The sequence below is a fragment of the Perca fluviatilis genome, chromosome 8 (genome assembly GCF_010015445.1).
Source record: "Perca fluviatilis chromosome 8, GENO_Pfluv_1.0, whole genome shotgun sequence".
Classification (NCBI taxonomy): Eukaryota; Metazoa; Chordata; class Actinopteri; order Perciformes; family Percidae; genus Perca; species Perca fluviatilis.
Window position 1 is genome coordinate 25,530,462 of NC_053119.1, and position 23,849 is coordinate 25,554,310.

General features: G+C 41.6%; 1 protein-coding gene across 1 annotated transcript in view; it reads left to right on the forward strand.

The window, feature by feature from the left end:
- Positions 1-20,481, forward strand: part of ldlrad3 (low density lipoprotein receptor class A domain containing 3) — an 87,074-nt gene extending 66,593 nt beyond the window's left edge. Inside the window, exons 5-6 of the mRNA XM_039808855.1 lie at positions 16,624-17,020; positions 17,866-20,481. Of these exons, the coding sequence (XP_039664789.1) occupies positions 16,624-17,020; positions 17,866-18,052 (584 nt within the window). The 3' untranslated portion in view covers positions 18,053-20,481. The remainder of the gene's footprint in view (positions 1-16,623; positions 17,021-17,865) is intronic.
- Positions 20,482-23,849: the final 3,368 nt, after the last annotated feature.

The following is a 23,849-nucleotide window of genomic DNA, read 5'->3' on the forward strand; positions in this document are numbered from 1 at the left end:
GCTGCTAGACTCTCAGTAATAGGACATTGTTTTAAATAGTCTTTCTCCTTTACTGTGTGCCTCTGAAATAGTGTTTTTTCTCCAAATAACCATGTGACAGCATCATTTGCTGATCAACTCAGCCTCATCCACCTCTGCATCAAACAGAAGACTGCGTCTTTCATCTGGTTTCATGGTCAGGTTGCCTGTGGCACCATTTACCTTTTCAGTTGACCTTGTATCTGGAGAAAATGTGGTGTTTAACTTTGATTTCAGCTGTTTTATGGTTAAGGATGCTCATCCACAGTGCTTACCTAATATTTGTGTAGCTCTCGTCAGTCCTCCAGGACACACAGTAGATAAATGTGACAGCATTTAAATGCACTGCTGTGCTTACGTAATTCTGTTCTCACTGGTATTAACGTATTATGGCATACTTAAAATCACCCTCATGGCCAGAATATATTTCAGAGAAGAATAAAATATAAATTCATTTGATACAATATTCACATTCTTTATTCTCATATTTGAGCTTAATGAACATCCTTATTCTCTGTGAATGTCAGCCACAGCTCTTCTTCAACATTCAACCCCAAACTGGTGCTACTTCTGTTGTGTATGAAAGTTTTATAAGTCACTAAATCCAATTTTCCCTTAACAGTCAATCATCCCCCATCAGCCCTCTGTCACCAAGGCTGTCAGATGAGTCTGTGTCTCCTCCGTGACTCCTGCATGTTATCCTGCCTTTTGTTTTGTCGATCTAGCTCCGGGCTACAGTTTATAATAGTCTCCTGCGCCTCCTGAGGATGCTGGTCCCATCCCTGCAAATGCACACAGGCCTGAATAGGGATCTTAATCTCTACAGTCTTATCACTCTGTTCCATCACATCTTGGCCTGGGGCATTATCTGTTAGCACGCATGCGTCAGGCCGATGCACTTTTTTTTTTGTGTCTACTCCCACCCTAGCCTCCTCCTCCCCTTCCTAACTCACCTTTCGGCCCCAAAGAACAGTTGCCATGGTGACCGTACCCGTCAGGTTTGATAGGAGGGGATCTTAGTCAAAGCCTTTTAGCGATCCTGAGCAACCTCTTACCCTGCCTATTCTTCCTTTTCCTCCAGGAAAAAAAAAATAGCGTACTCTTCACAACCACTGAAAGGGTTTCTAAAAAAAAAAAAAAGAAAATGAGTTGAAACTCCCACTTCTTATGAATAGAACGATGAGTGTCGCATCTTTGTTTTTGAAGCTCTTACTGAGTCTGATTCTCTGTGATACACAAGCAGTAGTGATATTCATAGCCCATCTTTTCACTAACACACAAGCATGTTATTCATGAACATACCTTGGAGTCTTTCTCCACTGCGCTACAGAGGCTAGTCTTTTGTCCCACTTTTAGTGCTTTCCCGTTCTCCCCAATCAGTAGCAGTACTGTAGATCCAGTAGTGGAAACGTTCTTGTTTTCTCTTTCTGCCCACTAAATAGGAAGCTACCTCTCAGTATAAAGCCTGGAAGCAGGGGGAAACCACAAGCCTGCACAGCTAAAGTAATAATTATCATGTTGTATGCCATTTGTTTGATCTTTACAAACTGGCCAGTATGGTTTTACATGGATAATGTGCTGGACTTTTTTTCTGGTCCAGGTTCAGCAGGGCTCAACATTAAGCATTGCCCGATTGATCAGAATAAAATCTGTTTTACTACTGTGAGTCGGTTCAGCTTTACAGATATCACACATAACGTTACACAGCTAATGAACAGTTCCACAGACATAACACAATGTGTTTAAATCTCACATCACATATTCACTCACTATGACCACTACTACTGTCATTACTAAACATTGTGACAAAATATTAATAATAATGTCGCCATCAGTGGGCTTATTTGCTAGCTAAGTTTGGGAAAAATCCAGCACATAGACGGTACCTTAGAATAACGTTATGTGAAACAGGTGATTTAACGTTGCTGCTCATTTACATACAGTTTAACAACAAAACTAAATGCTGAGGGAACATTACTATGTTTTTTCATGTTAGTTTTGAGCAGTATGCCTATGCACTCCCACTAAGCTGGAAAAAGTCATTTACGATAACAGTCCGGTCCCTCCTCCCTGCCATTTTTATACTAGTATTGTATCGAGGTTTAAAATTCTGGTATCGTGACAACCTAATTATTATACATCCATATGATGTACACATATGTAGCTTAGGTAATACATTGTTTGGTATTGAACTGTGTTACTTGAAAAAAAATTAGTTTGCTATCATTTTACTGTGCTCCTAAATTTCGTTGTGTGTTCTTTTAGGCTACTCGAATCAAGATTCAAAATGACAATTAACTTTAGGCTTTGTTGTTAACAATTTGTACTGGAGCAAGTCAAAATTGACTTTGAGCAAGTAGATTTCTCACCCACTTACCAGACCGGGCAAGTGAAAAATAACATTAACATTAACCTTGACCCTTTTCAGTAATCTCAGTGAGTTGTAACTGGCTGCCTGGCAACCTCACAGTGATGGCAAGACAACATGAAGTCACTGCGTCCAGCTAAGAAATAGTCCAGCACATAACACCCCACAACATGTCATACAGACATGACAGTGGTATTATTCTTCTCATCTAACATTTGGCAAGAAAGTGAAAAAGCGCATTTCCCAAAACTATTCCTTACATTTCCTTTTGTGTCAAGACAACAACCAACCCGTTTTTAGAACTATAAAACACCAAGTAGATAATACAGAAATGTCTAAATAACTAAGCACATACATACTGTACTGTATATGCACATACAGTATGTTCACATATGTCACCTCAATTTAACGAATTCCAAATGTTGCACCATACATAAAACGATGAGAAGAAAATATACTCAACATTGTTAAACATTGGGCATTAACTATACGTAGCCCCTTTGTGTCTGTGCCAGGCTTACCAATATCATTATAGTAAAGCAGTCACAGTAATCTGCATCATTATTGGTTATTAAATCAGTCTGACATCATGTTATTACAAGTACTTAATGCTGGAATACTCACTTCATTTATCAGCTGTGCTACTTTTATTAACCCCAAACCTTGCTCTCTATTGTTTTACAGTCAACGTCTAACCTTTTTACAATAGGTTCTCCTTAAATGTATCAGTCAGTTGTCTTCCTTTCACCTGCCCTTCAACCTTCCTGTCCTGTCCTTCCTATCTACTGCTCCACTCTCCTCCTCCTCCTCCTCCTCCTCCTCCTCCTCCTCCTCCTCCTCTGTGGATGTTCTCCAGATGCTGAAGTCATTCATTAACTCTAACCCCCCTTTCCTCCACTCTTCTAGTGGCCCACAGTAAGCTGTGACTGAGTGTTATGGGGGGGTCTGATAGTGGCAAGCAATGGAGCGGACAAGTTATTACAGGACAGGCAAATAGAGGCCCGATGAAGCATGAAAACCTCCCTTCCCGAAAGCGCCACTCAAACACACGCACACACACACACACACACACACACACACACACACACACACACACACACACACACACACACACAGGGATATACAGGGATATACAGACACAGGGATATACAGACAGAAGGACAGAGTTGGAGACAGACAGACAAAAACACAGGCTAACACAAATATATAGGCTCTCCTCCATAATATAACCATGAAGACATAAAGAAGTTCTTAATGACAGGATGACTCATAGCGTACTACACACATACCCACACACACACACACACACACACACACACACACACACACACACACACACACACACACACACACACACACACACACACACACACATCCTGTCCATTAATTCCTTCTTTTTCTGTGAATGCTAACAAGAACAGACATATAGTACATGACAGGGCACAGCAGCAGGAATAGGGTGAGAGCATGGGACATGAATATTAATACTGGGATGCTGAAGGGATCTGGAACAGTTCTGTCGCAGAGGCGTTAACATGTTTTGCGTCCCAGCGGGCTCTGGCATAGCAGCTTTCAATCAATCAATCTTTTATGTCCCACCATGGAGGGGGGGGGGACAATATGCAGGCAGGCGGAAATGACTGCATGAAGGCAACCGCTCAAAAGGCTTTGGCAGGTCAGAGCGATAAAGTGTTTGATTTGCCGCAAATACTGTACATGTTGTCAAGCAGCAACCTAATGAAAAATTCTCCGTCCTTTCACTGAGGACATTGGACCTGTACAGACTTTGTTCTAGCATGCAGTGAGAACATCAGGTGTTTCCTGGTTTCTGCTGGATGAAATATACACTTTCTTAGCAAGGATGTCTGTAGCAAAAGCCATTTATCTGTGTTGCGTGAGTGGATATGTCTCATCTGTAAGGTTCAGCACACAAACAAACACTATACATCTCGAGTGCAAAAGTGAAAACACAGTGTTTCCCACAGATTAGAAAGCAATTTGTGGCGGCAGGGGTGTCGCCCCGTGTCATGGGGGGTGGGGGGGGGGATACTTATTTTCGGACACGCTGTTGGATGCTGTCCTCCTCTCCTACTTCAATGCCTAAATATTGTAAACAAATTAATAACACAACTAATTCCGCTGGTCGGACTGTTGAGCTCTGTTTCAGACTGATACCTCCGGTTCAGGCTGGTCCTCATCCTCGACACGTGCCTTTTTCAGTCGCGGAAAATACTTTTCAATACTCATCTGGATTGAAGCAGCAAACATTCAGTGTAAGAGTAAAAAAATTACATTATTTATAATACGTTTATTTGATTCACAGCTGCCATATCGTGTTTTGACCTCGACAACCCAACTGCATTTTACCGCAAACTTGCGACTAGTTAACTTTCTATAGCGGGCACAATCGCTTGTTTGCTAAGAGTCGGCTCGGTGATTGTGAATGTGTGATTGTGTAAAGGTGTTCACGAGATAGATACCAACCTTTCGTGAACTTGTGAATTTCGCCAGCCGTCTTCTCTCCTTCATGGAGAGTGCACGGTGGGCTCGATGGTGTTTTGAGCCTCCAACGTTGCCTTACAGGCAGCTTACCCTCACCTTAACCCAAGGGGGTAAGCTTCGCTTCAGAACTCGAACCTCCTATGGCGCCATTTTGATGCTACAAAGTCATCACCTCCCGTTAGCATTCCACTGACTAGCATTCATTTTGACGTCACTTGACAGTGAATAACTTTACATCTGAAGCGTTTAAAGACTATTTGTCCATTGTTTATTTCTAAAGAAACACGACAATGTATAAAAGGCTCCATTACCTTGTACCTCACGTTATGGCTCCGTAGCAGACGTTTTTGTAAAAATAGGCAAACGATTGTGTCACATAGTAGAGGAATTACCGTATAGTACAGGATAAGCTTGCAGGCAGTTGCTCATGCAGGACTTACATGAGCTGTTTAGGTTTAATTACTAATGTTAACTAGCATTTTAGTTAGCAATAATTAGCCTGTGCCCATGTTATCTCCTTACATATACCTACACTCTCCGTCTCTGTAAGATTGGGAATGATTGAGATTTCTCTTGGCACAGCTACCAGAAGACTTACAACTTTGCTCACGTCACATTTACGCTGTCTCTCTCAGTTGGAGGCTTCGCAGTAAAGCTGGCCATCACCCGAAAAGTGCTTCTAATAGCCTTCACTGGTCTCCGTCCAGAGCAATTGGACACACCTATTGGTCCATTATATACTGTCTATGCCTTAACCCTAACTATAACCATTGCCGCGCTGCCTGGAAGACGATGTTCGGGGGTTAAAAACACCAAACACCGCACGGTGGGAGGAGCTGTGTGTGTCTGTGTGAGCGAGACACAAGTGACAGAGAGATGGAGGAGAGCAGGGAAAGGAAATGCAGAAGAACGTGTTTTAAATAGCGTTTATATTTTTTTTATTAATATCGAAACGCAATGTGCAGTGTTGATAGTGAGGCCCACCGCCACACATTAGTCTATGTGTGGGAAACACTGAAACATGTGAGCTTGGATGGAGGTGAGCCATGGACCCCATTCACATGTGGAATTAAAGTTTGATCTAGATCTAACTTTATCTAGATCTTATCTAGATAAAGAAGGTTGTATGTCGGGCACACAAACACTATCAGCATGTGGCTGGATCAGCCAGACCACCTCTGGAGTTGATCTGGCTTGCAGAGTGATTGGATGGCTTTGGGCATTTTCTGCTCATGAGATAGAAATAAAATCACTACAGGCTGTGCTCTGCTGCTAGCCAAGATAATGTACCAAAAAAATAAATCATCTCCAAAGTTCACAACAAAACATTGAAACATTCGCAGTTGTTGCATACACAATTGCTGTATAAACCAACTTGTGGTTTTCGGGTGCTTTCTGTGGAGAAAGAAAAGCTACAGTGTGTACAGTAACCTCACCTCACCCTCGTGGTTTTTGTCGGTGAAGCTCCTGCCTCCCCACCTACTCACCTGCTTTGCATAGGGGGCATCAAAAATGTGACCGAATTGCAATGCAGGCAGAATGCCTGAACAATTGCGAGGAGTAAATGCAGTTGAGTGATTGTGTTATATTCCAGATGCAGACTTAAATTAAATAGCAGGTGTGAATTGGGTCAGAAAGATGGTAAAAGCGGGATAGTTTCAGTTTTATAATCCTTTTTGGCAAAGTTTATTGCGATCATAGCCATCACAGTCACTTTAAGAGTTTGTTTTTCACCCTCCAGATTCCTCTCTGCTGGTAGTGGAGTCTGAAGAGTGTACCAAACAACCCACAAGTTGCTGTTTGTAGTTTTCCCTGCCCCCTTCCATTTTTTTTTTTTTTTTTTGCATTTCTCCACCATGTGGCATGGATTTTTAGTTAGCTTGCTCTGGACCAGAATGAAAGGATTTCAGGGATTTTGTTTGTATTGCTGTTTTTGCCCGTATGAGCATCTGAAAGCATGTGTGAATGTGTGGGTGCGTGGATGTGTTTGAACTTGTTTTTCTGACGAACTTACTCTATGGTTTGCTTGTGGATGTACGTGCCTGGTTGGCATGCACGCTGTATGTGGGGACTCTATGCTAATTGCACGTGTTCATGTGTTCGAGGGTGTTTGAAGCCAGATGGCATGCCCCCCCTAAAAAACCCCTCAACCTAATGCATGTACTCCCCCGTTCTGCATGCCCGCCCAATACTAACGGAGTGTGACTGTGTGTTTGAGTGTTATGTATCTATGTGCATGTTGCTAAGTAAACATGAGAGCTGTCTGCCCCCTAGTGGTTTCATCTTTCTCTTCTCTTCTCATACTGGGCTTAATGTGCTGAGCTAAGAGCTGGCCAAACCTGTCACTGGTTCTCCACCTCATTTTATCACTCTGTCGTGGTGGGCGTAACTGTGGCAACAGAGCTGCCAAATGAGCCAGAAGCCCCACACCTGTAATTAGCGTCAGACAGAGTGACTCTGCAATAAGGGAAGGCACTGCTGTAACCAACCTCTATCAGCTGAAGACAGCCATACTCGACACGTAGCTGCAAACTCTGGAATGCTGAAGCCAGGGAATGATTACTTCCCTCCCCACCCCTACCCCAATTTGGAACCTTTTTAAAGATGGCACTTTGTGAATGTGAAATGAGTCTTCAGTGCATAGGGAAAGTACAGCACATCTGTGCAGGCCCTACGTTTCCCTCAGGAATGAGCCAGAGGGAGGGAATATCTCCATTCCCTTTATTCAGAGGCTTTTTAAGTGTGGCAATTAAGATATGTAGAGTCTTTTATTAGCCCGTTTTCTTTTCATTTCTTTTTGCTCACTCATTTTTGGATGAGGGTATTCTGACAGTTGCTAGTTAGCATATTCAGTGGCAGGCGTGTCTGCTGTTGATCTGCAGCATACAGTAATTTGATTAAGACAAAGGGGTGCTTCAGAGCGTGTTTTAATCACTGCTTGCTCAATAGTCTGTTGTGCACTAACGTCGGCCCTCACTTTGCTTCAGTAGCTGCATACAAGCCCAAAATGTGTGGGTGTGTACCAACATTCTGTCTCATCTTGTTCTGTAGCACCTCTCAATGGATTTCTGTCTTTATTTCATTTCAAAGAAATATTTTTGATCGAAAGGTTCCTTTCTTATTGCTCATGGGCTGTGTGTGTGTGTGTGTGTGGGGTACAATTTCACATAAACGGGAGTTTAACCTACTGCAGTCTCCTTCACAATAAAACATCTTTGGTGATACGTCACTGACGTTAGTTTTGAGGTAAGTGCTGTTATCTGCCAACAATATAATTGTAGGGGTGGTGTCACCTTTTTCAGTCCTTCTGAGTTTGCAGGTATGTTTTTAGGCCAATACCAATATCGATATTTGAGAGTTGAAAAGAAACCTGATAATGATATATCTGTAGATATTGGTTTTATGGCGCGTAGTGTATACCATAAGTAAACTATTTTGATAAGGATCTCTTCAATGTGGTTATGTTAAGACACAATGAAATTAAACATACACATCCCAAGCTATGATCCTGTGTCCCTGTGTTATATGCTAAATATGTGTCAAAAAAAAATTTTGCAGTATTTTTGGGGATTTTTTATCAAAAGCCCTCTTTTCTCTTCTTGTAAATTGTTAAAATATTTTGATGACTCATTGTGAATTGGGGGTCATATACATAAGATGTGATTTGGGGACAACTAGCTAACCCTGCTCATTATACCACACGTGACTGTTATCTTGTTAGTTGTTGAAGCTAGCAGAGTGAAATCATAAGAAGTGTGTGTTTGGATCTAGGGCTGCTCGATTATGGAAAAAATAATAATCACGATTGTTTTGGTCAATATTGAAATCACGATTATTTAACAGGATTACTCATTAACATTTGGATATAATGGATAGGGTCCAGGGTATAATCTGTCCTTTATCTCACAGAAAGAGTCTTTGGATCAGAATAAAATCAGTTTTACTACTGTGAGTCGGTTCAGCTTTACAGATATCACACATAACGTTACACAGCTAATGAACAGTTCCACAGACATAACACAATGTGCATCTCACATCACATGTTCACTAACTATGACCACTACTACTGTCATTACGAAACATTGTGCCAAAATATCAACAATAATGTCGCCGTCAGTTGGCTTATTTGCTTGCTAACCTTAGGAAAAATCCAGCATATAGACGGTACCTTAGAGTAATGTTACGTGAAACAGGTGATTTAACGCCCCTGCTCATTTACATACAGTTTAACAACAAAACTAAATGCTGAGGGAACATTACTATGTTTTTTCATGTTGTTTTTGAGCAGTATGCCTATGCACTCCCACTAAGCTGGAAAAAGTTTTAAACAGTAAGTTAATACAGCGTCTATAGACAGTTTACTACAGCGCGGGGGGGGGGCAAAGGCAGAGGGACCGCAGGGTTAGCTAACGTTAGCTGTTCCCAGAAACTGAGTTGATTTTGCCTTTTTTTGCTCACCAAACGCTGCTGCCATCAGCGGATGATATGCACACGACTTGCCTCCCTGACTGGCTTCGGGAGGGGCAGGTGTGCGCATGCGGATGTGTTTCAGAACACAAGACAAAATAAGAGTGTTCTTGCAAAACAGAACATGGCAAAATAATCGTTTTTTCTTGATTATACTATTTTGGTGATAGTTGGGAGCCAAAATCAAAATTGAAAAATCAAAATTCAATTAATTGCACAGCCCTATTTGGATCTCAGTCTGCAAAAACATCTTAAAATATGTCTGTATCTCACTCAGCCACACATACTTTTGAGTGGTCAAACAAAATCTGAAGGATTCGATTTAAATCCCTCTTTTAACTATACCCATTTCACTCTGTAAAATGCCACATTACATTACTAAAGATAAACACGCCCTAACTTCCATTTCACTGTGACCTTAAGACGAAGCTATTTACACAGCGAGACATTTTACAGTTGAAAGATAACCTTGTCTGTGCTTTTTGCTGGACAAACTACAGCATGTAATTGCAACACTGTTTGTAAATGATCTGAAACATGTATTTGGCACTTTGGGTTACTTAACTGCCATTATATACTCCAATATATATGATAAGCTAAAAATAGGCCACGCCATTATATCAGTCGGTCTTTAGTTTTTACCTTGTTTGACCAGACTGAGTCAAGCGTGAATCTGTGATAATGCCAGTGCTAGTTTCCACACAAAAGATGAAAAATAAGGACACTGTCAAATGAGGCTTGTTAGCCAGGTTTAGAAAGGATGGCACAAAAATGTAGAGGCGGGCAACACTAAAAGGGATCCAGGCAAAAAGAGTGTGTTCCTGGTACAGAAGGGATACAGCAGGGGGTCTGTGTGACTCTGTCTCTTGTAATAGATGTAAGGCTAGTTTGGAGCAGAGTGTGTGGAGTTTAGTTTTCTTAGTCGGTGGTAGAGGAGATGAGATGTGTGTGCATGATACTTCTCCTCCCTCTCCCTTCTAGCTCTGTCCTCTTTCGACTTTTCTTCTCTGTCCACTGTTGTGACATCTCCATGTCCCTAGTATAAATCTCTCCTCTCATGCAGGGGTAATAAGATTGATGCAGGCAGGAGATAATGAAATGCAAAAGAACAAAACAAAGTGGTAGACTACGGACCTTTTTCACAGCAGATATTTTGACTTGTCATAGAAGGAAAAAGCACAGCTGAAATTGATAACCTTAACGATGGCTTAGAGCTGGGCAATATATCGATATTATATCAATATCGTGATATGAGAGTAGATATTGTCTTAGATTTTGGATATCGTAATATCCTAATATGGCATAAGTGTTGTCTTTTCCTGGTTTTAAAGGCTGCATTACAGTAAAGTGATGTCTTACCAGACTATTCTAGCTGTTCTATTATTTGCCTTTACCCACTTGTCATTATATCCACATTACTGATGATTATTTATCAAAAATCTCTTTGTGTAAATATTTTGTGAAAGCACCAATAGTCAACACTACAATACCGTTGCGGTATCGATATTGAGGTATTTGGTAAAAAATATCGTGATATTTGATTTTCTCCATATCGCCCAGCCCTACAATGGCTCAATTCCATCAAGTGTCCCAGTAAGCTGTTTCACTGAGTCAGCATGCACAATACCAGGGCCTCTCCTAAGTGGAATGCAGCCATCATTAATGGTTTTGAATCCACCTGTGCTTTTCCTACTCTGACATGTCAACATGTCTGCCGTGAAAAAGGTCTATTGGAGAGAGAAAAGGCAGTGAAAGCAGGAACACAGCTGAGAGTGTAAAGGGAAAGGAAGAGAAAAGTGGAGAGAGATTGAAAATCGAGATTCGACAGGTTTTTGCTCTTGATAAGCATTCCATTGAGTGCATAATCCAGGCTGAGTACAGTTGTTGTATATCATAAAAGCAAGATACATGTCATCTCCATGACCGTAAATTACCAACAAGAGGGGAGTAGCGGGTACAGAGGAGAGGAGGGAGCAATGGAAAACACAAAGCTGAGGGAGAGGAAAAGGGAGGCATTAGAGGAGAAGCAAGAGGGGGAAACAAAAGGCACGATGAGTGGGAAAGAGGAGGCAAAGGGGAGGAGAGGACAGGGGAGGGTAGAGAAGGCACTCTGATGTAATTAAAGTGGGTAAGTGCCCCCTCCCCAAGCCTCCACATATGGAAGGTTTATGAATCCAGTATAGATGCACTGTTAGAGGTGCCAATGTCCCAGGGAGAGCTGCAGAGGGAGGTTACTTATGTGGAACACAAGTACATCTATATGCAGCCACCTTTAAACTCGCAGCTCCACTCAGAAATGCTCCAAAATGTTCCTGAGGTTGGATAATGTTCAGGATGAAATTCCTGATGATGAAAGATGAAAGCAGCTGAATGTTAAACTATTTATCTATAATCATTCCTTAGTTTAAGCCAACTATTTCAACGGTTTATCCGAGTCTATGTATGAAATTGACTGAGCTAAAAGGACAGCTTCTTTAACTTTGGACCCTCGTGTCAGTGTCCAAGCAGCTTTGCCGTTGGTCGACAGCACAGATGGAGCCTACTTGAGACTTTCATGTCAAGTTTGACGAGACGAGACAGGAAAGCCCGTAGTGAACTTTGATGTTCAACTTGAATAATCAAATAATCTGTCAGAGAGGCTAGCAGGACCAGGAACTACGAATAGTGAGCACACCAATCACAAGACATTTGGGTAAAAGTTTGAAATCCAGTAAAACACAATGACGTTCATTGATTTGAATGTACCTGTTTGGAACCTAATATTATATTATAATTTATCTTAAAGAAGACAATATGTGCAGAAATGTTCATCCACAGAATTAAAAATGTAAAGATTAAGTCGTGAGTGTGTGCCTTTTTCCTTTGATGTACCTTAAACGCAACATCTGGCCCTGGTTCAGCTATGCAGGACTTTGATCCGTACGTCATAGAAATGAAATTTCTGCCATCACAGGACATAAAGTGTGTACATGTGTTCGTTAGGTACCAGTGTGTGATAACGACTCTTTTCATTTGAATCTGAATTAGCATTGTTATTGTGAGACACTCCCCCCCCCCACACACACACACACCTATCTTTTAATGTGGTAATCACACCTTCTTTGTACAGTTACAACAACTAACTACTCAAAATGGTGAAACACAGAATGCAGAGCTCAATCACACACACAGTAGGGGGAGGGTGGGGGGGAGGCTCTCTCTAACTAAAAAAGGAGCTTGCTTCAGTCTCTCTTTCTTTTTCTCTATGTCTTTTCATCTCCTGTGTGATTTGAAACAGCCTTTCAGGCCTCTATCACTAATGTACCAAAAAGGCTCCCATTGTTAATGTTACAGCATTATGAGTTCCTTTTGTGTGTGTTTCTCCTTGCTCCCAGAGGACTGCACTGAAACCTGATAGGCAGCATAGGGTGGCAGCGGTGGGATCTCTTTATTTGTGCTTTTTTTTTTACTAGGTAATTATGGAAATAATTCTTCTTTGTTTTGGCCTTTCTCTGCTGAGAGTCCAGTTCATAATTAATTGGTAGCGTGAAAGACTGGCCAATTTTAAATCACAAGGGAGGGGTCGAGGGGGCTTGTTTTATTGGCTGGTGCCTGGTTGGGGCAGGGGGTGGGGGGAGCATCTGAATTAGATTAGATTTAATTAAGGCATGGGGCCCCTGACTACACACTGGTACATAAATAGGCTGTATGCCAGGCTGGTTGTTGTTGGGAATTTAACAGCATGTGTGCACAAACACACACTCTCTCTCTCTCACACACACACACACACACACACACACACACACACACACACACACACACACACACACACACACACACACACACACACACTGCTGAAGACTCCCTCAGGCCTTCAAGGTCAGGTAGACAGAGGAAACATGCAGCATGATGTCTCGAATGAGAAAACAAGCTCAAAAAACTCTTCTGATGATAGCTTTGTCCACACAAATGCTCTGACAAATATTGAGCTTTGATAGTCTCTCCAACCCAAATGCACCTTTTTCTTAAAGGAATAGTTTGACATTTTGGGAAATCCACTTACTCGCTTATTTGCAGAGAGTTAGTTTTCATATCTGCCAGTTAAATACGAAGCCAGCAGCCGTAAACCTAGCGAAGCATAAAGACTGGAAACAGGGGGAAACAGCTAGCCTTGATCTGTCAGACGGTAACATATGAGGACCTTTAAAGCTCACTCATTAACACAATGTATCTGGTTTGTTAAATATGTACAACAACAACAAAAAAAGTATAAAAACACATTGTAATATTACGGGGAATATGTGCCCCTCTATTCCTTGGAAAGGCACAGTCAATTCCTTGAGTCTTGTCGTCGTTGCAAGGTTGCCAGGCAACCAGCAGAGACTCCAGGAAGTCCCTGTGCCCAGTCAAGAAATGGCACATAACCCCCGAAAGTGAAGGAAAAACTTGTTTGGATGTTGTTGTTTTTTTCTGTACAGATTCAACAAAGAGCCAGACTAGCTGTTTCCCCCTGTCCTGTTTACATTCTCTATGCTAAGCTAAGCTAGCCAGCTGCTGACTGTAGCTTTGTATATACGTAGGCCCTGCTGTACAGAGCGGTATCAATCTTTTCACCTAACTGGACAAGAGAGCAAAAGAGCGTATTGCCCAAAATGCGGAACTATTCACACTGGTTGACTTTTTATGGAGTTCTGCACGTTTTATTGAATGATCTGAGACCCTGTAGCTCTAGCTTGTACATGTGTAGGGAATCTTTACCCTGTGCTAAATACAATATCTCCAGAGAGTCTATATAAGCCCGGAGTACTACAAAATCTCCAAAAGGCTTGCCTGCTTTGCAGTTTTAGAGGGTTCTAATCCTCACAGATAAAAGCATTTTTGGACTATTGATTCAACCTTGAGAGATCTTGCAATGGTTATTTCCTGGCAAGCTCTCTGGGAAGTATCCTCAACTGTCGGCATGATGGCTAGTGGACAGAGATGTGAGTCACTTTTAAGTGTACATTGGGCGTCAATACACACAGTCTGTTAAGCAGCAACACAGAAACCTCGAACACAGAGCAGAGAAAGTATTCCAAAGAGTGTTTTGGACTTTTTATGAGGCACACGGAGGTTTGATGTTTACAGCCCCCTGAGGCATTAGTGTAATTTGAACCGAAACAGCAACTGTAAAATCATTTTATGGAGCTCATTTGTCATTAGCGTAGCCGTACTGCAGCTCCGTAATAAATAGGATTCCTTCCACTCTCCCTACCTCTCCCCTTAGTTCAACAGTACTGTCTGCCGGTAAGCAGCAGAAGCACCATTTACATGAGCCTCACCCCGAGTGCCTGATTGAAATTCTCACACTGTAATATCAGTCAGCGGAAACGTTTAAGTGCTATTCCCTCATCCCATCTGGAATAATAAGCTGCAGTGCTCGCTGGCATTACAGTGCTCCCTCTACTCATTTCAGGCAGCAAGTTGGCTGCTCTGCATATCTTACCACTGGCCACGGCTCTCATCACGAACGTTAAGTTCCCTTGGACTCCTGAGTAGTTTTCAGACGCCCCCTTTCCCTGCGATAAACACGTTAATGTGTGACGGCCCCTCGTGTTCCTCTGCCTTCTCTCATCTTCTGTGCTGAGCAACTCGAGTCGTGTTTTTATCTATAACTGCTGTAAGCGGTTTTGTCCTCACAAAGCATTATTTAGCCTCTCTGTTCTTTCTCTTTCTTCACAATCACAATCAAGGTCCCTACTTGTTTACAGTAGGCTCAAAACTGACCTCTGCACTGAACATCCTGCTCCATTTGTTCTCCTCGTCTCTTGAAGCTTTGACTGCTGTTGTGCTTATTATGCAACGCTCTCTTGATCGCCAAGAGAGGCTGCCTCTATCGAATCACACAGAACTCATTTCAGAATGAACCTGAAAACAATGTCCTGCTTCATATTCATGTCTGTCTCCCTCACTCCCTGCTCCGTTTTCCTGTCTGCAACTCCGCCACTTATCCTCTTGTCTCCTTAAAGCGTAACTCTAGGGTCTTTTTGTGAATGTGCCCGAGTCAAACTTTCATTTAAAAGCATATTTAGGACGGAATCGCCACTTTTAAGATTTACCGTATTTTCGTTTTTCGGTCTAATGGCCTTTTGAATGGGAGTGCTAGGGGCACTTTTATGCTAGCCTCAAAATAGCTAATTTTAAAATACTAAGAAGGCTCGACACATTAAATGACACATAAAACTTTGCTCTAAGTATCACCAGGGGCTCTAACCTACGCAAAGCGTTGACAACACCCAGAGTTTACTAAAAAGGTTTTGAACAACTCACCGTAGCCTTTTACGTTATTTCCAGTTGCTATTTCCCTCGTATAAAACTATACTCTATATGAGGCTCCTTTTTCAACTACAATTAATATGGAACTAAGCTTTCCATCTTTACTCTCCTCCCTGTTATGTCGCATTTGGAAACAGATTGTTTTTGACTGATAATGGCTGCGGCCGGAAACAACAAGAGCTACGGTGAGTTGTTCAAAACTTTTCTTTTCAGTAAACTCTGGGTACACAAACAGTGTTGTCAACTCTTGCGTTAAGGTGTAGAGCCCCTGGTGATACTTCAAGCAGTGTTTCATGTTGTGTCGAGCCTTCTTAGTGTTTTAAAAATAGCTATTTTGAGGCTAGCATAAAAGTGCCCCTAGCACTCCCATTCAAAAGGCCATTTGACCGAAAAACGAAGCCATTATCAGTCAAAAACAATCTGTTTCCAAATGCAACATAACAGGGAGAAGAGTAAAGATGGAAAGCTTAGTTCCATATAAATTGTAGTTGAAAAAGGAGCCTCATATGGAGTATCGTTTTGACTGCCGAGGTGGTAGCGGCTGGAAACAACAAGAGCTACGGTGAGTTGTAAACTCTGGGTACTCTGGGTGTTGTCAACGCTTGCGTTAAGGTGTAGAGCCCCTGGTGATACTTTGAGCAAAGTTTCATGTGTCATTTAATGTGTCGAGCCTTCTTAGTATTTTAAAAATAGCTATTTTGAGGCTAGCATAAAAGTGCCCCTAGCACTCCCATTCAAAAGGCCATTTGACCGAAAAACGAAAATACGGTAAATCTTAAAAGTGGCGATTCCGTCCTATATATGCTTTTGAATGAAAGTTTGACTCGGGTACATTCACAAAAAGACCCTAGGTTGCATTTTGGCGAGAGTTACGCTTTAAACACCTATCCTTAAATAGTCTCCCTCTCCACCACTCGTCTTTCCTTGTCCCCCAACCTCAATTTGCCCTTTATCTCCGTCCCTCTCCCCCACAGAAGCGCCGGGGCAGGACTTTGTGACACTGGACTATCGTCTGCGCTACTACCCCAGCATCACCTACGCCGTCATCGGCAGCGCCGTTATCTTCGTCCTGGTGGTTGCGTTGCTGGCCTTGGTGCTCCATCACCAGAGGAAGCGGAGCGTCCTGCTGCCCAGAGGCGTAAGAGGGAGCTCGCACCACCACCACCAGCCCCTGCTGCTGTCCCGTCTGGTCATTTTGGACCGGGGCCACGTCCATCCCGGCGGTCAGGGTCTCTCCCCCGGCTCTCCCACCACAGCGGGCCCGTACAGCTCAACTCCTCAGGCACTGCAGCTGCTCTCTGGGACCCTGTATCCCTCTGGACTCTCCATGGACTCCCCTCCATCATACTCACAAGCTGTTCTGGATGTCAGGTGGGAGGAACAGGGATTCTAACAGCTGTATGGAAGTTAATCATCTGATTGTCTGTATCCATAAAGCTAGCTTTGCACTGCAAGCCATGCCTGAACCAAAAAGCAGAAATAGTGGCACTCAAAGTTGTCTCTCTAGCACAGTCAAATCTAATTTAGTGTATAATTTTAGTACAACATAATAAAACTGCAATTTGATTTACTTGTTCGCTAATTCTTCTCATACAGTCAATTTTCAACACATCCGTTGTAAAGGATGCTATCAGAAATATCTGTTAGCATCTGTCCCAGTGGTGCTTGTATGTGGTTTTAAATGCACAAGCAATTAACTCTTAACTCATTTACTATTATATATTATTTATTTCATGATATAAAATACATTTAATAGAGGATTAGTGCTGTTTACAAATCTGATCATAAATAACTCAAATAAAATATAGTGAACATTGATGTAGAGGATGATATTGTGATTAAAAACATCTCTTTGCCCGCTTTTCCCAGCTTCAGAATGATACATTTACTATTTTATTCTTTTTAATCGTTCTTTCAAAATAAAGATTTAATTCATTCATTTGTCATCATTATGTGCAACATGTTTTTTTCCAGTTGGTCAAAATAAATGGGGAAAAAAATCATAATATGGGAATGAGAATCTCAAAGGTGTCCTTAAATAATGACAGATTCTAACATAATAACATTCATTTCTCAGACAGGGGTGTTCATACTGAATCTCTGCTAGCTGCTGGTCCCAGTCAAGACATGTTTATTGTACAGTCCTTATGTAATAGCTCATGGCCCTGACATTATACATTCTTCCTCTGTCTGTTTCTTCTGTTTATTTCCTCTAGTCGGCCTCCCTGGTTTGATCTCCCTCCTCCCCCATACCTCTCAGATGGGGAGCTGCCTCAATACGAGGGCCCCGAAGACCCTTTGAGCCCCCCCACAGCGCATCCCTCTCCACCCGCCACACCCAGAACTGTGGCCTTAGGCACGCAGCCGAGTCCGAGCTCCAGAGAGGAGTCGGACCAGCTGTAGCCTCTCTCTCATAGTAGAACTAGTTAGAACTCAAAGAGACTGCAGGACCGAAGGACCAGGCTGCAGGGCCATGTGAAGCCAGGACAGTCCACAGCAAAGACCTGCCGAGGAGCGCCACCAGGGACTAAGGGACTGTAGACTTAACAATGTCCTAAACCTGCTGCCTACTCATTGGCCTACTGAAGCACTAGACTGAGACGAGCTCATCCTGCTAGACTGATCTTGTATGCTGGCTCCCCCTGCTGGGGTCATGGCTGCACTACACCTTAATCAGTTACACATTCATTCATTTTCCAACAAGTTCAGTTCATTTGAACTGTGCTTCCTTTGAATAAATACTGTACACAATACCTAACAGTGACCACAACCTGCATCTCCAGAGACGTAGGAGTTAAACTGCCATTCATTAACATATGCATTAACGTATCTTGATGATAGCAAAATGTGGCACCTGAAATGGTCATCGTGTTATTGTATAATCATGATAGAGTGATGTTATTCATCTTTGTGTAACACTTTGACAGCATTGAGTCAAAGAGGCAATACTCCTCACTCACTGTATTTCACATTTCACACCTACAATTTACATGGTGGGATGTATAAGAGATCTGTATTGTGTTTAAATTGTGAAATACCAGAATGCTAGATCAAATTCTGTACGGTTGATGATTACTGCTACATTTGATGACTTACAGTACTTATATCATTTTTAGCAATGACATGTTGATGCCTTAATTCTTACTGAAGTCGAAACACTTTTAAGTCGATAAATGAAGACGATACAGTAGTGATGTGTAATTTTTAATAGTTTAATAGAAACACATATAGTTGTGATATACAAGAGCAGCTCATACAGAGGTACTAAAAAAAATCAGTTTTGACAGTGTTGATGTGAACAAGGACCTGATTATATGGCTACAGTGGACTGGTTAAAGTAAACAAAACAATTACATTTTGTAACTTCTGTAGTGGTACTTAAAACTAAACCCAGATCAGTGAAGTGTTGAGAAGAAGTTAAGATATATTTCTAGATGAGCACTTGAGGTCTTGTGCCTTTTTCACAGTATTTTCCATAATATGTCTTGTTGTCATTTGTTTAAATTCAAGGTAAAAAATGTGAAGAGGACCATTGAGATTTTTTTTTAAATAATGCTGAGCAGACATTTTATATATAAGTATATATCCTTACCAATTGAGTTTCATAAATCATTCCTCTAAGCAGAAAAATCACCTCTGTTGAAAACTTCTTTTTTTTAAATTACAGTTCTGTTTGAAGACCAATCATGTTTTTATGTAGACACAAAATAAATCCAAATGATTTTGTTGAGGCCTTATTGGGTGCCAGTTTGGCCCTTAGTGCCTTTGTATGTGATATGTTTGTGGGCACAAATGGCCTATTTAGTACCTCTAAAAACAGCCGCGTGGTAAGCTCACATGATGACACACACATTTAAGAATATCATGCTTTAGATCAGATTGTTCAAATTTTGCTTGAGATTGTTTAATGTATATAACTCTGTGTCATTCTAGAGAATCATCCTCAGTAGTATTCGACAATGACTGATGAAATCCATATCTGAAGGATCTGTGTTTATAATTGTACTATTGTCTTTTGACCTTTGTTCGTTCATGTCAAACTTAGTGTTCAACACTGTACATAGGAGATAGGGGAAGCAAAGAAATATATTTAAAAGTAGAGTGTAAAGTGTGAGATGTCGTTGTCCTTTGCATCTTTCTTTTCCTGCAGAGCCAGCACTGATAATGCAGGCACAAGAAAAACAATCAAACCAAAGAGAATCATTATTAACCTTAACCCAAGGATATTACCCTCCAAAGGAATGATTATGTGTCACAGCTGTTTGTACCTTTATTATATTAAAATGTGCAAAGGCTTATTAAGTAAAACAAAATTCCTGTTATTTGCTGTAAAACTGGAAAATATTTCTCAGGACTAAATTGATACCAGTCTGTCTGTTGTTTATATCTTGGTTTGTTTAGAGGAATGTTTAAGATCAAATTCCTTTTTTGTTCTGATTTGATCTTATGAGATTTATTTACGTATGTGTGACGTTGCCCATCATGATCTTTTTATCCCTTGTATTCTGTGTATTGAAGGTAATATGAAATTCTTGTGTGTGTGGGTCTTCCTGGAGATCTAATATTACATTTCCTCAGCAACTTAATATATTGTTGAAATATGTTTATTGCAAAGTCTGGCGCTTTACCGCCAGCCTGTGCCCGAGACAGACTAACTTTAGATCATAGTTCAATTCCCAAAATAATAAAGATTTGGTAGCAGGAATGCTATCAAATCTACACTGTAGGCGGAAAGAATGAAACTGGTGGAAGTATTCAGATCCCTTACTAAAGAAAAAGTACCATACCACATTGTAAAAATACTCAATTAAATAAAAGTCCTGCCCCAACTAGTCACTGTGTTTTCTTGTAAATGGTCACAAGAGTTTGGAATCCACTTCAATCTTTAAAAAAGTGTTGTATTTTATAAGCTTATTTTGTATCTAAAATCTTAATCTGCTAAGTAGTTACAATAGCTGTCAAATAAATATAGTGGAGCAAAAAGTACAATGTTGATGTCTGAATTGTAGTGGAGTACAAGCATTAAGTAGCATAAAATAGAAATGCTCAAACAAGTACCTCACAATTGTGCTCAAGTGAAAAACTTGAGTAAATGTACCCAGTTACTTCAGACCGCTGGAAACCTTTAACTACTTTTAGAAAGCTTCCTGCTGGTGTCAAGAGGCATTCTGTGACATCAAAGCAATTATCGTTTAGCTGGGAAGCTCTTGAGTCCGGCCTCAAGTATCCATATTTTCCCTCCATGCGTCATTGTCTTATAGTGGCAGCTGGACAGAGCCCTGCAGTTGTACACTTCCACCAACAGAGGTCACCGTGTTACCATAATGGACAAAGCTCAGCGCAGAATCGTCCAATGTGCAAAACCGAAACTCTTCATCTCTGTCCTGCTACATTGTTGTAATCTAATATGTCAAATGTAGCTTCTGTCAAAGAAGCTATTGACACTTACAAATGTTTAAGCTCAGATTTGCATAAATCTTAGATTCATGGCAACTATCTACATCTCTTATGACACCAAGTTCACTGAATACATGAATATTATGAATATTATCTCACCAGTCGCCCCCTATTTTCATTGTAATGTCCCCCCAAAACCCTGCATCTCATCTTGCCTCTCCCACCCCAATATCCGCATCACATTATGATAAATCAGATAACGTGATAGCATCTCTGACAGCGCACACCAATCCCCCTCTCCTGTCCTTCCCACTTCTCTACCTGACCCTCGCTTTCTGATAGTCCCGCTCATCTTTTATCTGCCCGCACTCATACATCTCTCATTTTCACTCGCTTCGCCCCTCCTCCAATGTTAGGAACTTTTCTCTCATCGCCCCGCTCTCCTTTACCTCATCTTAAACTCTGATGCCGGAGGCCCATGTTTGCTTAGCCCGAGCCCTTAACTACACAGACTTTAATTAAAAGCCTGCACGCTTCTCTTTTGCTGTCTGTTCTGTCTCTGGCTGCCCAGCAGCTGGTGAATTGGCAGCATAATATGCTGTAAAATAGTATGCTGCTGGACCAGAGTGTGCTGTCCCCTGAGTTATGCCCCACAGTCAATGTCAATGGACCCTCAGTGGACAATGATGCAGAGAACAGTAAAGATGACGCAAATAATGGCAATAAGTGCATCATAGACATCATTTTTGCAATAGTGACCAACATTTATCAACTTGAGAACAGATCTGCTTGTGGTGGACTTTCCTTGCAGATTCATCAGGAAAGCTGGATCCCCCACGATGCTAAAACTATTCTTATTTTTCAGCATGCACCCTAACCCCAACAATTCCCCGTACGCTGCAACATCCTTCTTCACTCATATGTCCTCATCTATAGATACTGCATGGACCCCTGCACTCCTTTTCACCAAGGCTTGCACCCCCCCGTTTCCATCCACACTCCTTGAAAATGAAATACACACAACATAGAACCCCATTACTCTTAAGTCAATGGACCCTCAGTGGGCCATGATGCAGAGATCAGTAAAGATGACGCAAATAATGACCATAAGGACGAGGTAGTAGTGAGGAAAGTGGTGGTTTTCATGTTCATGCAGATGAGGATTATTGTTAACAGACACCATGGCAATATTCCAAGGTGACGGCGAAGAGAGAGACTACTTTTCCTCTCTTGGGGGTCTTTCATTTGGCATTATTGGATACAGCGCAAGTGCGATAAAGCTGCCTAATATCCCACTGACAATAAAGACCTTCATTCTTTTAACTAGTGCTAAATGAGACTCTTGAGGCTACTGTATATTTAATATTCTCATTCAGTTTCTGATAATGTTTCTCTACTGGAAAAAGGAAGAGATATAAAGCTTAAGTAGGGCTATAAATATAGATTTAGCCGCATAAGTGTTCACTTGCTTACACTCATGCAGGTCTCTCTTAAGGCCACTTCTGCTCACACATATACGAGCTTGCACGCTCACTTGGCCAGTGCCAGAGCTCCAGTGAGCTGGAGATAAGACCCAGTGTTTTCACATGTAAATGGAGTGAGCGTGGACGGGAAGGAGGGTGCATTGTTAACATGGAGCAGCACTGAGGAGCTCTGCTGAGGGTTTGGCCAGCGCGACCCTTATCAGATGAAGAGCAGGCCTCTGAGGGAAGGAGGGGTCGGCAAGGGACGAGGGATGAGGGCTGGGTAGGGTTGAGGGGCCAACAGGAGAATAGAACAGCTGGCGGAGTCACGCGTGCAACCTCAAAAACACACAGAGCCTAGACACGCTGAGCACGGTGGGAATCTCCTCAGCTAAGAGATCCACAAACACACGGCCTCTTGTGTCATTATCAGCCACCAGCCAGCAAGTCTGAGCACATAATCACACACACCGCAGCACGAAAAGAGGAGCATTTCACACAATCGCGGACACACATACACACAGTCACAAAGATTTACAAATACACATTTCCATACAGGCGTCTTTACACATCATTAGGCTAACACGCACACACAGAGAGAGAAAATGAAAGACTATGGTCACCCCAACACACAGATAGCTAAATAACCATTGAGAAATTGGCTAGTTTCACTGAATGAATAAGTCAGCAATAATTTCAGCTACCACCTGGTTTCAACTTCCTTGTATTGTCCATGTTCAAACTATAGCAAGAATCCCAAAATGGGACAGATGCATTCATCTGGCCTCTCTATGCAATTCATGCCATTCTTTGACACCATAAAGACAACCAATCACACTGATTCTGCACATCTGACAACAAACAAAATGTATTTTGCTCCTGAATCAGTGGATGACACAGTCTGATAACCACGAAAGGACCAATACAAGTTCAAAAGGCCAGCCAACCACATTGTTAAGAGGAAGTCACGGAAAGGTTCATGAAATTTAAGCTTTAAAGCCTCATACATGACTTAAAAAAACTTCATTTGTTTAGGGAATAATGAAGAAAATAACTGTTTATTAAATAAATAGTGAGTTATATTATTTTTGCAAACGCTACTTTAACTGCGTCAAATTTCACCTCAAACAGTAGAGCTGTCATTACGTCAGTCAGCATACCGATAGAAACAAAAATCCCTCTCATTTATATGCATGTATGCCTATATATGCATAAGTCAGACTGGCATCAGCAGCTGAAACAGTAACACTTCCCTGCTTAAGAATAGACCAGGGTGCTGGCTCTTGTCCTTTCCATTCAGGCCAGTATTAAACACACAGACTAGCATGCTAATGGGTAAT